At 41.4% G+C, this 12,425-nt stretch overlaps 2 protein-coding genes across 6 annotated transcripts; one reads left to right on the top strand and one right to left on the bottom strand.

The window, feature by feature from the left end:
- Positions 1 to 683: 683 nt before the first annotated feature.
- Positions 684 to 9,110, bottom strand: arl13b (ADP-ribosylation factor-like 13b). Of its 3 annotated transcripts, none has more exons than XM_071464808.1 (10): positions 8,646 to 9,110; positions 6,364 to 6,434; positions 5,820 to 6,069; positions 5,469 to 5,574; positions 5,043 to 5,245; positions 4,434 to 4,548; positions 4,141 to 4,300; positions 3,359 to 3,481; positions 2,936 to 3,004; positions 684 to 2,104 (listed from the first exon to the last, which is right to left on the bottom strand). In XM_071464808.1, the coding sequence occupies exons 1-10, from the start codon at positions 8,702 to 8,704 to the stop codon at positions 2,091 to 2,093; spliced, it is 1,170 nt and encodes a 389-aa protein (XP_071320909.1). In that variant the 5' UTR covers positions 8,705 to 9,110; the 3' UTR covers positions 684 to 2,090. The 3 variants fall into 3 exon arrangements, with proteins under 3 accessions (XP_071320909.1, XP_071320907.1, XP_071320908.1); XM_071464806.1 differs by having other exon boundaries at positions 684 to 2,247; positions 8,646 to 9,105; XM_071464807.1 differs by lacking the exon at positions 8,646 to 9,110 and adding an exon at positions 7,317 to 7,416 and having other exon boundaries at positions 2,033 to 2,247; positions 6,364 to 6,430.
- Positions 9,111 to 10,335: 1,225 nt separating this feature from the next.
- Positions 10,336 to 12,100, top strand: LOC139609911 (gamma-glutamylaminecyclotransferase B-like). Of its 3 annotated transcripts, none has more exons than XM_071464967.1 (2): positions 10,336 to 10,494; positions 11,444 to 12,100. In XM_071464967.1, exons 1-2 carry the CDS (start codon positions 10,459 to 10,461, stop codon positions 11,936 to 11,938), a joined length of 531 nt encoding a protein of 176 aa, XP_071321068.1. In that variant the 5' UTR covers positions 10,336 to 10,458; the 3' UTR covers positions 11,939 to 12,100. The 3 variants fall into 3 exon arrangements, with proteins under 3 accessions (XP_071321068.1, XP_071321069.1, XP_071321070.1); XM_071464968.1 differs by having other exon boundaries at positions 10,427 to 10,547; XM_071464969.1 differs by lacking the exon at positions 10,336 to 10,494 and adding an exon at positions 10,603 to 10,624.
- Positions 12,101 to 12,425: the final 325 nt, after the last annotated feature.

Raw genomic sequence — 12,425 nt, 5'->3', positions numbered from 1 at the left:
GGGCTCCAATTACGTCCGCATCTACAAAATAAAACACAAACAGACAAATAACCGGATAGTTAATGTTAGAGCAAAGGTGGGAGGCACTGTCAGCTGATGAGACATGGGACAGACCGTTTTCCCATTCTTCCACTAGGAGGTGGAAGAATTTACATTTTTTAAATTAAAAAAAAAAAAAAAAAAAGTAAGATTTTAGTTTTAATAACTAACATGGGCTGCACAAAACGGGGACTGGCATTCATGAAGGAGCACAGCCGCGCCATCATGTTGTTATATTCGAGCTGTTCCGCAGGAGCCAATGAGCTGCAGGAGCTGATGTAGTCCACCAATCACATGCTCGTCCCAGCGCACACATATTTGCATACAGAAACTCAATTAGTCCTGGTTAATTTCCTGCTTTACCAGGTTAGTGATCCAGTCTTGATGTGTACTCTGTGTCAATTTTAAATTATATTTTATGGGTTTTGCTTCAGAAACATACTCAATATATCTGTTTATGCTGTGTATAAAGCAGACAGTCCAGGGCACAGTAAAGTAACTGGAGATTGTGACTATAACCTTAGTTACCAGCAGTGACAGATACATGTCAATGCTAAGCAACAACCACCACTCTTTCAGCTGCACATAATGTAAAAACACTGCAAACAGAAATACAAGCACAAATCAATTCCAATCAGTCAAGGTTATATTTAAAACATCTTTAATTGTGCTGTTATAAAATTCAAACTGGGTAGAAAAAATATTTCTTCAAACATCAAGCTCATTAACAAGAGAGTGAGTGTTGTACTATAGTTTTGAAATTCAATATTGTGGTTTTAAAGTGATATTTCATGTTCTTATTTTTGCTACACATACTCTCATGTGTTCTGACCCAATATTGGCTGTTCCAGGTGTCGGTGTAGTGATACTTTCTCCTCCCTCATCGTCCCACTGCAAACTCTTCCAACATAAAACTTAACTGGGGCAATGGAGTGTTCCAACTATGTTTTTTTTTTTTTCTTCCCAGATTTGTGTTTGTGCTTTTTGAGATGTAATCTTAGCTATTTTCAGCTTTTTTCAAAGTGAGAATGGGTGCAGAAGGCAGAGTCAGAGAAGCAGGAACAACAACGCTGGCTCACACCTCAGGGCCACCTGAGAGGCTGCAAGTCTGAGGCTGCTTCCTGCCTCAAGAGAAATACCACTTTAAAAACAGGTACACAGTGTGAACAGCAGGATGCATAAAAAGTCTGTAGCCCTGTAGACATATAAAGACAAATATATTGTCATATGTTTACATTTTTAACAATAAATAAAAAGATAAGACCCTTTATAATGCTGCTGGCAAGAGACAAGAAATGTTGTCAATTACAGAGTTTTCTTTTCTTGATCATAAAAACTTTACATTAAGTGAAATGTGAAGACATTCATTAATAAAACTGACCAGTTAACAATCATGATGTAGTGTAACATTTTTCCACGAACAGTACTGCGTTGTGTAGCTAAATCTCACCTCTTGCAAGCTGCAATTCCTCCTCATTTCACCCAACTGTTGTAAAAAGGAAAATATTTCTGATCTTAAAGAGAACAAATCTTAAGCACCCAGCTATTAAAAAAAAAAAAAAAAGCCACTTAAGACCTCTTCCTTTTGAGCCATATTCAGGTACATCCGCAATATCATATGCATCTTCGTTTACACTACAAAACTGAAGATGTAAAGATAAATGAATAAAATATGGTCATTTTTAATGACAGTGTGTATGTGAAACCATTATTCAGTAACAGACATAAACATGTATGTGGTTATAATTAACATATTTACATTCTTTGTCAATTAAAAGCATCTCAGTTGGACAAATGGAGTCCAAACTGTTGAACACTGATATTAACAATAAAAAATAAAGTTTTGTCAAGCGAAGACACAACCTGACAAAATCTGTTCAGTCAGGTTCAGTGTTTCCCGCTGAATTGTGTCAGTTTGTGAAACCAAACTGCAGCTTCTGAGCAGGACCTCATTTCCCATGACGCTCCTGTGTTTCGTGTCCGTCGCACTTCCCCGCTTTCCAGCCCCCTGCGTCCCGGGTCGTCTGTGTGTGAGTGTGTGTGTTGGCTGTCTACACACCGCTCGCTTGAGACAGAAAGCAAAGGGGAGAGCCGTGATTGGTCGGGAGTCAACCTCAATCAGTAAAAGTGGTTAAAAAATGACGTCATGAGCGTCGCCGTTAGGCCGCAGCCTGTTCGCAACAGGCGGGAGAGGCTTCTTGAAAAATTCTGTGGAGGGGATGAAAAAAAAGTTAGAAAGCTACATCCACTTAATCCTGAAATAAAAACACTCAATTAGAGTTCTATCTATAAAAGAATAACCAAAATGACGGAGACAGTTGCTGCACAGAGGTAGGTGGGAGGAGCAGACGGGAGGAAAAATGTGGATGGATGCACAAACAAGCCTTTGAGTTGATTAAGATGTCTGCCACCATGAAGAATCCACACACATTCAAACACATGCCTGGTGAGATGCGGGAGAAGAAAAGGACAGTGATGTGGGTCTGTGATACTCATTAACAGTCCACACACATATTAAAGCCAGACAGAGTTCAGTGTTTCCTCTGCAGCACCACACTGAGAAATGTACCACAGCCGCTGCTGTGAAACACACTAATTCCTCAGGAAAAACAATGTAGTGCATTTATATTTTATGATAAAGCTGCAGAATTAAAAACACTGACACCTGTGCTCGAATTTTAAGTGGATCCAAATTACACTAAGCGCATTATGCATAGAGGAAACACTGGTTCACTGCCACAACAGCTAGTGAGTAAGTTAATCCACACAAAGACCAGGTTAGTGAGAAAATAAAAATAGATGATTAGGCTATTTAACAAAAGGAAGTAATGCATGAAATTAAACAGTGGTTAGTAATGAGGGATGAAGCATAACCGGACTTCACAGGCAGCTTTACCGGAATGTTTCGAGTCCCCCAGTGGCTCTAGTTTTGGAAGCCTAGAAACTTTGGGTGTCGCCCATCCCACTAAAAAACAAAAACAAAATTATAATAAGAAAACTCATCAGGAGGAAAAAGAAAGTCAGACGTGACGCTCAGGTTCCCTCTTCATACCAGGAGCAGAATCAGGTTTACGTGAGCCCTTTTGTATCTAGACAGTGGTGCTGTCCACTTGCTGGATAAAACACTTAAAACTTAATCCCTGTGCTAAAATTACACCATCAGTTGTCAAAATGTTCTTTTGATGTCTTCAGCTCACTGTCGTACCTTGTGCAAAACCATTTCTATAGAAGACTGGTGCCACTGCTAACTGAGTGACAAATACATTGCATTTCCTCTGGCTGCTTCACAATAAAAGCCCCTGGCGGTGCACAGACTGACCTGGAGGAGGTGGAGGGGTGGGGCTCTCTGCCGGCCCGTCCTCTGTCCTCAGCGGGTCCACCCGGTGCTTCCTCTTCAGGTGCAGCTTCCTCGTCTTCTTCTTGCCTTGCTCGCCTGCTGTGGCTGAACGTACAGACACATTGGGCATGAGACCCAGAGGCTGGACTTCAGACTTACAGCAATAACCACATTTTTCAATATAAGGCAAAACAAAAATGCTTTTCCTGCGTCGCCTCTTCATCTTCCATCACTCAACTTGCCAGTTTACCCTTTAATTTATCGGGTAATTATCTTCTTAATGTGTAATTATATTAATCTGTCAGATGCTCTGAAATAAGCGCGGAGAGAGAGAGACTGTTGCTTAACTTTATGGGATGTCTGTTTTTCTTTTTGAAATAGGAAGAGATTGTTTGAGTCTGTGGATGTTTGTTTGATCATTGGCTTTCAAAGTGAAAACACATTTAATATCTCGCTTTCTGTTTATCAACAAGCTCAGACTTTCTTTCCATATGGTGCAAAGCTGAATCACACGCTGTGAGCAAAGCCTCTTCAGAGACACCCGCTGCCCTCACATCTACACAGATAATCATCTTTATTTTTCTGTTTTACTGAACTTTTTATGGGTGTTTCATAAAACTGTTGAACTATTTGACAAGTGAATAAATCATGGGGTGTTTATCCTATCAACCTGGAATATATTGGACAACTATTCCCACCCATAAAACTATACAGATTTTACTTAATGAGAAATTCTGAGGTGGTTTTAAAGATGTATCACTCACCTGAACTGGCATTTTCCGGTGTTTGTCTTGAGTCGTCTGGTTCATCATCGTTTTCCTCCTCGTACTCCTCGTCCTCTTGATCAGCATCAGCCCTCTGGCTGTTACTCCTGCCCTCCTGCAGCTCTCTTTGCCTCTTCATCTCCTTCTCTTTATCTTCATTCTGAGAGGAACATGAAAGCCAAAGCTGTCATTCCTGAGCTCTTTGAAATACACATCACCTCCAACTAGAAGTCTTAAACAATCCCAGACATATCAATACGCCATCCTGTGGAGTGCTCACAGTAGTTACGCACCTCAGAGATCACGTTGCTGATTGGCTGGAAGGGGCTGGGCATGTTTTCATCATCGGGCTCCTCTTCCTGGATCGGCCTGCCTTCTCGTTCAGCCTCCTCCCGCTCCTGTCGTTCTCTGTGGACAGAACAAGATGTTAACCTTTACGTGTTATGACACACACCTCCTGGGGGACGGTGTTACATTTACAAAAAATGATCCGAAGCCAGATTTAATTACAGTGTGCACTTCTACAAATTGGTATTTCTACATTTGAACAGGAGTTTGCTCTTTTGGAATAAATGCAATATTTAATGTCTCTTTTATTACTACTTCAGTACAAGGAAGGAAGAGGAAATACATTTTAGCAGACAGGGGAGACTGCAAACATTGCTAACCTTGGCATTTTGACATTTCCACTTCTCCCTAGCTTCATTTATCATTCCATTCTGACCATCTTCTCCCTCCTCCCTTCTTTCCTTATCGGTCTTTTAAATTTTCTATATTCCACTACATACTTTAATTAATGCCATGCTTTGTTTTGTTTTTAGTAGTTTTCACTGGGACACTTTTCTTTTCTTTGCATTCGACAGATTATTGATTATTTGTTATGGTCCCCGTCTTTGCCTCACCTCTCTTCTCGTATCCGCCGTACTCTCTCCGCCCGCTCCTTCTTGTCCTGCTCCTCCTGAGCGCGCTGCTCAGCTGTGTCCTTCTGCACACGCTCAGTTATGGCCTCATAGTCTTTGGCAATGTTGCTGAGGAGCCAGTTCAGGCCCTTCTTGATAGACTTGTCGACCTTTTTGCCATAACCCAGCACTGCAGAGCAAGGCTCCTGGGGTAGGAACATATATTAAGAGATTAGACGCTACCAGGATGAATAAAAGTGTAACTACTTATGGTTCTGTAAGAGCCTTTGGATGAAAACAGCCTCCAGACAGAAAATAAATGGTCCTCAAAAAGCCTTGCTCTTTGTCTATATATGGGTAAAACTGCAGTTACACCAAAGACCCTTAATGTCGTTCAGCTGCCACCACAACAGGTGCACAAACACTTACGATCTGACACAGACACTTGTTCTCGTTCACAAGCTTCTCGAGTGACAGGTTCTCGATGATGTCCGCCTCAGCCAGTGCTCCCTCCTGGTCCTGTTTGTTTGCAAGCCTGGAAGCAGAGAGGCATACAGACATATTAGTGAGTGTTAAATAAACAGAAAAAACTTTGCACTGCCTCCCCTGTGACCAGGCTAAACTAGCTCCAGGCTCATCTTTTACACAACGGCCTCTGTGTCAAGTTAGTCTGCTTTTTTAATCACTTAATGCTTTTCCCCATATTATTCCAATATTCAGTTTTTGCATCTTTTTAAAGTCTGTGTCAAAGCATCATTTCCTTGCGTGACACAAACTCACACTAGCACAGGTTTTCCGGCGATGCGTGGGTGCTGAAGGACCTCGGCCATGGTCTCCCGCGTCTCCTGGATCCGCTGGACATCGCTGGAGTCCACCACAAACACCACACCGTGTGACTCAGAGTAGTAGTTCTTCCAGATGCCCCGGATTCTCTTCCCACCACCAAGGTCGAAGATGGTCACCTCGAACTTGCCCTGCTTCAGGTCAACCTTGGAAAAACCTACTGTTGGAGCCACATCATTGGGATTGTCTGAGGGAGAGAGTTAAAGTTGGTAGAGAGAACGCGTGCCTTAAGGTCAATCACAGCCTTTACCACAGACTTTGTTGCACAACTTACAATACTTCAACAATGTAAAAATTAATTAGCAGTGAGGCATAAGTGCAGGCAGTCAGAGCTGATGTAAAATATACATGATAACAAACACAAAACAGAAAAGCAAGTGAGGCAGTTTATTCAGAGTAAACAGGACGGAGAACACAGCTTTAAACTGCAGCAGTGAACACTAAACATATATTATTAACATCTATAACAAAAGGCCCTAACCTCCTTGGATTCCTCGCACTGTGGCTGTCTTGCCTGCGTTATCCAGTCCCACCATCACCAGAGTCACCTTCCTGTAAGATAAGAAAGTGGGAGAAAATGAATACTAATGTACACAAACATCACTGTTATAAAAGTCCAGATTAGAAGTGGGGCATCTGATGCCGTCAATATTTCCCCGCCTCCAAACGTGCAGTGTCCGAGCTAAAGAAGTGACCTGGCATTAGCTCTCATGACGCATATGGGGGCACAGATAAGCCAATTAATAATCTGAATGACCAACGCAATCAGAGATCTGCACAGTTGACGGAGTGAGTCAGCAACACTGACGTGGTCATTGAACACAGATTAAACTAAGGCATAAAATCAAAGTAAAGTATACTGGCTCACTACCAATATCAAGTTTAAAAAGCATTCTTAGTGCTGATATATGGATGATTCTGGTTCTCCTATGTCACTTTATACATGTTTTAATAAACAACACATTTTTTTTTAAATCCTCCTAATTACCACATGGCAGGTGCATTTCTACTGAGACTCACAAAAATGCTTACTAGTATTGATATTAGCCAATATGAATTTTGAAAAACCATTCCTGGAAGAAACACGAGCAAACAAAGAAACCGACACACAGTCAGTCATCTCTGCAGGTATGCAGCATGCACACACCTGGGCAGCAAGATGTGCGAGTGTGAAAATCTTTTCTGAAAGCAATGCAAGATTTGTGCCATAATTTGTCATGTTTAACATAATTGCTCTCACAATAATATTTGTAAATCTGGAGTAAATCTTTCAATGGATCTTTCAAAGAAAAACAGCAAGAAATTTAGCACCATAAAAAAAAAAAAAAAAGCTTCAGTAAATGCTTATGCTGTAATAATAACGGCTATCATACAAAGCTTTTACATTATGGCTTCTGGCATTAAATGCTTAGTCTTAGTCTCCGGGCTGCATACTTAACTTTGAAACTTGCGCCGAAAAGACATCAACCGCACAATCCATCTAACCGTCCTCTGCAGCCAACTGGCCTTCATCAGGGCAGGCTCTTGAGGTAAACCTCCAGAAGGTGAGACACTGTCTGGACCCTGTCCACTAACCCATAACCCTCTGCCCTCGCTGCAACAAACTCCTCACAGCAACAGGCCAAAAGGAAGAGACCCACTGAACAGACCTGGCTGTGGGATTAGGGGAGGATTTCTGACTAAGTCCGAAGGATCAGTTCCCTCACAGGTACCACGTGGGTTAAGCACTGTCATTTACATTTTGTTGGTCCTGCTGCTTCACACTCTGGTTTACATGCTCTGTTACCAGTCACCAAGGAGCTCTCAGCTAATAAAAATGCTTGCAGGCTTACAGAACCTTCATCAAAAGTATATAACAAAAGGGACGTATTATCATTTCTAAAACGAAACAAATGATTGGAATGAAATACAAATATCTATTTATCTGCAACTGATTAACTGACTAATTGATTTATCTGCAGATTGTCTTCTCGAGTTATGAATTCAGTATTTGGTCTAAAAGATGTCAATTAATAGTAAAATATGTCAACTGCAATTCCTCATTCCCAAATAAGACATCTTTGAATATCTTGTTTTGTTAAACCGACAGCCAAAAACACAAAGATATTTCATCTAAACTGACATTAATCACTAAATCAACACATTCTCCCATTAGAGAAGATCAGAGCTGAGAATATTTGGCTTTTTTTACATGACAAATGACTTAAAAATAAATCAGTTTTCAAATAGTTAGTAATTCATTTTATTTCAACTGACTTATGAATTAATCAAGTAAACATTTCAGCTCCAACAAAATCTGTAAATGGGTAAAGTAGGTCTCTATTATCTGCCATCTAGCACATCCTTCACTTAAAACTATTATCTAATACACACATTACTTCATCATAGCAAGATGCAAGCGAGGTGAACATCTGATGGCCTTTAAAGAGTCCAAAAGGTAAAATAAAAGTAGAGTGGAAATTCATCATGTCGCCTTTATTGCTTAAATAACCATCACACCTATAAAGCACAGATGTCTGCCCTGATCTAAATGTCAAAATAAAACTTGATTTTAAGATTTAAAAAAAATCACCTGACCTGACTTGGACCTGTGTGATATTTCAGTGACTGTGGATCATTTATTATGTTGTGATAAAATATCAGGAGATCATAATTCACTGATTTCGACGAGTGGACAGAGGCTGGACACCTCTCACAGCTCGCAGCTCTGTTTGGTTTGTCCAGGAGGATGAAAGATTCAGGCTTCACACCTTCACAACTCACCTTGCGGGCTCTCGCCAACGTTTTAGCCAGTTGCAGCAATTCGCCATCAGGCTAAACATCGCAGTCCGGGTCCAGCTGATCGACTCTTAACCTAAATCAGCTACATAGTGAGCTAACTCATGACAGCTTCAACGCCGGCAGCTTTTAAAACGATCGGCCTGAACAGGTGGCTGTCAACACTGTGTTATCTATAACATCGATTTCCAGATTTACAAAAAAATCCGTGTCCCGTTACCTAAGGTTAGCTGAAGCTAAAGGTAGCTAGCAACAACGGTCTCTTGTTGACTCGTTTAGCTCCAGTCTCGGCACATGAGTGAGCCTGGGAGTTAACACAACAAAACAGTTTTTCTTTAGATAACCTAATGCGGCTACGTTAGGTATTTTACCCACGAAACATTAGCTACTTGACGTTATCTGATTTCTAGCGCTCCGCTTTGTTTACGTCGTCTTTTCTGCTGCTAGGCTGCGGACGTGCTTACGTCATCGTGCGTAAGCGACAGACCGACGTCGCTCAGATTGACAATAACACTGGAGCTCTGGGAAGCACAGTCATCAGATAGTGTTTGGCACAGCATCTATTTGATAGAAAAAGGATGAGAAAAAGAAAAATACAGGAAAGGAAAATTCAAAGTTGAAATATATACATATACATATGTGGGTAAAACAGTCCCATAGTTGCCAGTGTATGAGTTATAGCAATGAAATGAATAAAGATAAACATGCAGGACTTTCATCCTTCAATACCCTGTAAATGTCATTAGGTTTGATGTACCCCTGACTGTACCAGCTGTTTGTGTCATATCAAAGATTATTGCTCCCTCTTTCCACCAAAATCAGAGTCTGCTCCTAAACCAAATGTCAAGTGTCTGATAAGGCAAAGATGGATGCGCTTTAATTCCTCGGCTGAGTTATTGTCCCACTTCACCTCACAGGTGCGTCTGCAGGCTGCAGAGTGAGGCAGGATGAAGTCCATCTGAGGAAACATTATCGCCCCCTGAGACCACTTCTGCTTCATTTTTATGAGATCTATCTGCTGCTCTCATTATGCTCCCGTAATAATCTTTATGTGTTTACTGGGGTCCAGTGTGGGCACTGAAACTGACTGAATGGACAGTAATGAGGCTGCTGTCCTTTTGGCTCCAATTTTACCCAAGTATTAAAGTTTAAAGCCTTTAACATGACTCTTTTTAATGTTTTGCTCTGCTGCTGCATTATTATTGATGCAGGGTCTTGTAATATTTCTGTTTTGTTAAGTGAGCTTTAATGGAAATCTCCTGTTTAATATAGATGATTAATTATTGAAATCTACTTTGTTTTCTTCCCTTTAGTTTACAGCCCTCTTTATAAAGACCATGTCTAACTAATTAGCAGTAGAAGTGGTTTTTGCAGGATATACAAACGACCCAGCAGTTCATTACTGGGAACACACAGGCCTATGTAATGATTTCATTTTATTTTTTATAACTTATTCATATTATTTGGCTGTTCTCTCATTGTTCTGGTGAACACAGCACAACATAACATAAAATAACATATGCAATAATGCCTAAAGTGATTATAAAAGTGTTTTTTTTTTTTTTTTTTTTTAAATAAAACTGATTATAAAATGGAAATTCTTGAGCTATGCCAGGTACTCTCTCTCTCCGGTGTCTGGGCTCAGTCTCACCGCTTTTCCTCATCACTTCAGCGCCATCTGTTGCTTTGCACCAGCTTATCCAACATTTTTTACTGCGCATGCGTCGGCCCACTTCTGCAGCCTGTGCTTCTTTTGTCTGAAGCTCTTCCTCAAACTGGCAGAGTCACTCTGACCCCGATGAAACTGCGATCCGTCGTCTTCATCGCGGCCGTGGTAAGGCTGTCCTCCTCCGGTGTCTGTGTGTGAAGGAGCCGGGCCTGGCCGCGGTGCGTGGCCTGTCCTCTCCTCTGTGATTTGTGTAGTGTGACTGAGTTCATTTACTGAAGTGCTGTGCTGTTTTGAGGTACTGTCTTTGACCTTTATACACCTTTACATTTATCTGACAGCTGGTAATCCTGCAGATTCAGATTAATAATATAATGAATAAATACAGTGTAGGACTTCATTCATTCATTCTGGGAAAGATTCAAGTTCCCCTGCAGTATATAAAGTAGTTAGAATAAGCCCCACCTTTGCAGCCACAGCATTAAAGTGCCGCACACATGAATTATCATTCAATAATATACGTTATTCTGAAATGGGGAATTCTACATAAGGAGTAGTTTTATTTTCGGTTTTAATCTCATCTGCAGGACTTAAACTTGTAACAGAGTATTACTGCATTGTGCTGGGGTTATTTTTCCTAAAGGTCTGAACACTTCATCCACCTCTGTGCATTACTGCCTGTGTGTTTATTGTGCATACTGTGCTGCTGAATGAGCTTCCAGGCTTTAATGATGTTACCACAGCCCCATCTTTAAGAGATTATCTCTGACAGTGAATTAATCATTGAGCACATTCACTTTGCAGTAACAAAGTCCAAACCGCTTCAGTCAGAGCAGGGACACTTCTGCATCTTAAATAAGCTGACCGGAGCCAGCACAAACTGAGAGATGGGATGGAATATATATCCTATAATATATAATATATCCTTTTATTCAAGACGTCCTGTGATGTGCATGTATGCAAAGCACCTCATGCAACTGTGTGGTTGCTCAAATGTTGCAGAAGCCCCGAGACCTCCATATTTTACAGCAGCACTTCTTGTTCTCCTGTATTTTATTTCCTTTGTTACATTCCTATAAATGAGTGAAAATTCTTCCTTCCTTGGTTTCTTTTACAGCTGTGTCTCCCCTCCTGTATCCACATGAGTCGTGTCTTTGTCTATGGCACCCTGAAGAAAGGGCAGCCAAACTACTTCCGTATGCTGAACGGCACCAATGGAAAGGCCGAGTTCCTCGCCTCAGCATGCACCATTGAAAAATACCCCCTAGTAATCGCAGGCAAGTACAACATCCCTTTCCTCCTCAACATCCCCGGCCAGGGTCACAGAGTCCAAGGAGAGATCTACAAAGTGGACGACACCATGCTGAAATTCCTGGATGACTTTGAAGGCGTCCCGACCATGTACCAGCGGACTCTGGTCAGTCTGGAGGTGAAGCAGTGGCTGGGGCAGACAGAGGGAGAGGAGACGCCGTCCCTGGGAAGCATCACGGAGGCTTTCGTGTACAGTACGACATCATACCAGCCAGACTGGCCTTCACTGCCCAGCTATGAGAGCTACGACGCATATGGAGATCACGGGCTGGAGTATGTGACCAGAGAAGGACGAGACTGACGAAACTCACTGGTGCATTCCTGTCAAATTCTGCCTCCTGTGAACCTTTGAGCAAACAAAGCCGTCTTTATTTTCCTCATTAGATCAGCTATGAAATACACACACAATAATATAAACACATGAGCCTGGTCTCAATATGTAATTTCCTTGCAGATCTCTAATTGAATTGACTCATTTGAAGTTCCTGTAAAGGCTTTATGCACTGCGAAACACTGCACTGTTAAAACAGTTTCAAAAGGCAGGCATCATGCTTCTGAATGTTTCAATTACCTGAAACAGAAACATCATAAAAGTGGTGGACTTGTTGAACTGCACGTGCCTGTAACAAGCCATATAACTCATCTTCTTCTACCTTAGGCCACCAGCTCATCAATCACCCCTCATAGACCTTTCAGATACAACTTGAATCGTTTTTGTGTGTAAATGTGTAGTAAATCAGAAAGCAACACCACTTAGAAACCACAAAGTTGTGTTTGGTTACTTGTCC

This window comes from Trachinotus anak, unplaced genomic scaffold, assembly GCF_046630095.1.
Source record: "Trachinotus anak isolate AG129_WGS33_773 ecotype Australia unplaced genomic scaffold, CSIRO_AGI_Tana_v1 ptg000026l, whole genome shotgun sequence".
Lineage (NCBI taxonomy): Eukaryota > Metazoa > Chordata > Actinopteri > Carangiformes > Carangidae > Trachinotus > Trachinotus anak.
Note: the sequence above shows the minus strand (reverse complement) of the source record. Positions and strands in the feature narration are given on the sequence as shown.

Excerpts from the sequence above, each read along its gene's own strand:
- LOC139609911 (XM_071464967.1), top strand. The coding sequence starts at position 10,459 with ATGAAACTGCGATCCGTCGTCTTCATCGCGGCCGTG. Across the intron at positions 10,495-11,443 it reads TCGTCTTCATCGCGGCCGTG|CTGTGTCTCCCCTCCTGTAT; the intron begins GTAAGGCTGTCC and ends TTTCTTTTACAG.
- arl13b (XM_071464806.1), bottom strand. The coding sequence starts at position 8,704 with ATGTTTAGCCTGATGGCGAATTGCTGCAACTGGCTAAAACGTTGGCGA. Across the intron at positions 5,246-5,468 it reads ACAAGTGTCTGTGTCAGATC|GAGCCTTGCTCTGCAGTGCT; the intron begins GTAAGTGTTTGT and ends TTCCTACCCCAG. Across the intron at positions 3,005-3,358 it reads CACCCCTCCACCTCCTCCAG|TGGGATGGGCGACACCCAAA; the intron begins GTCAGTCTGTGC and ends TTTGTTTTTTAG.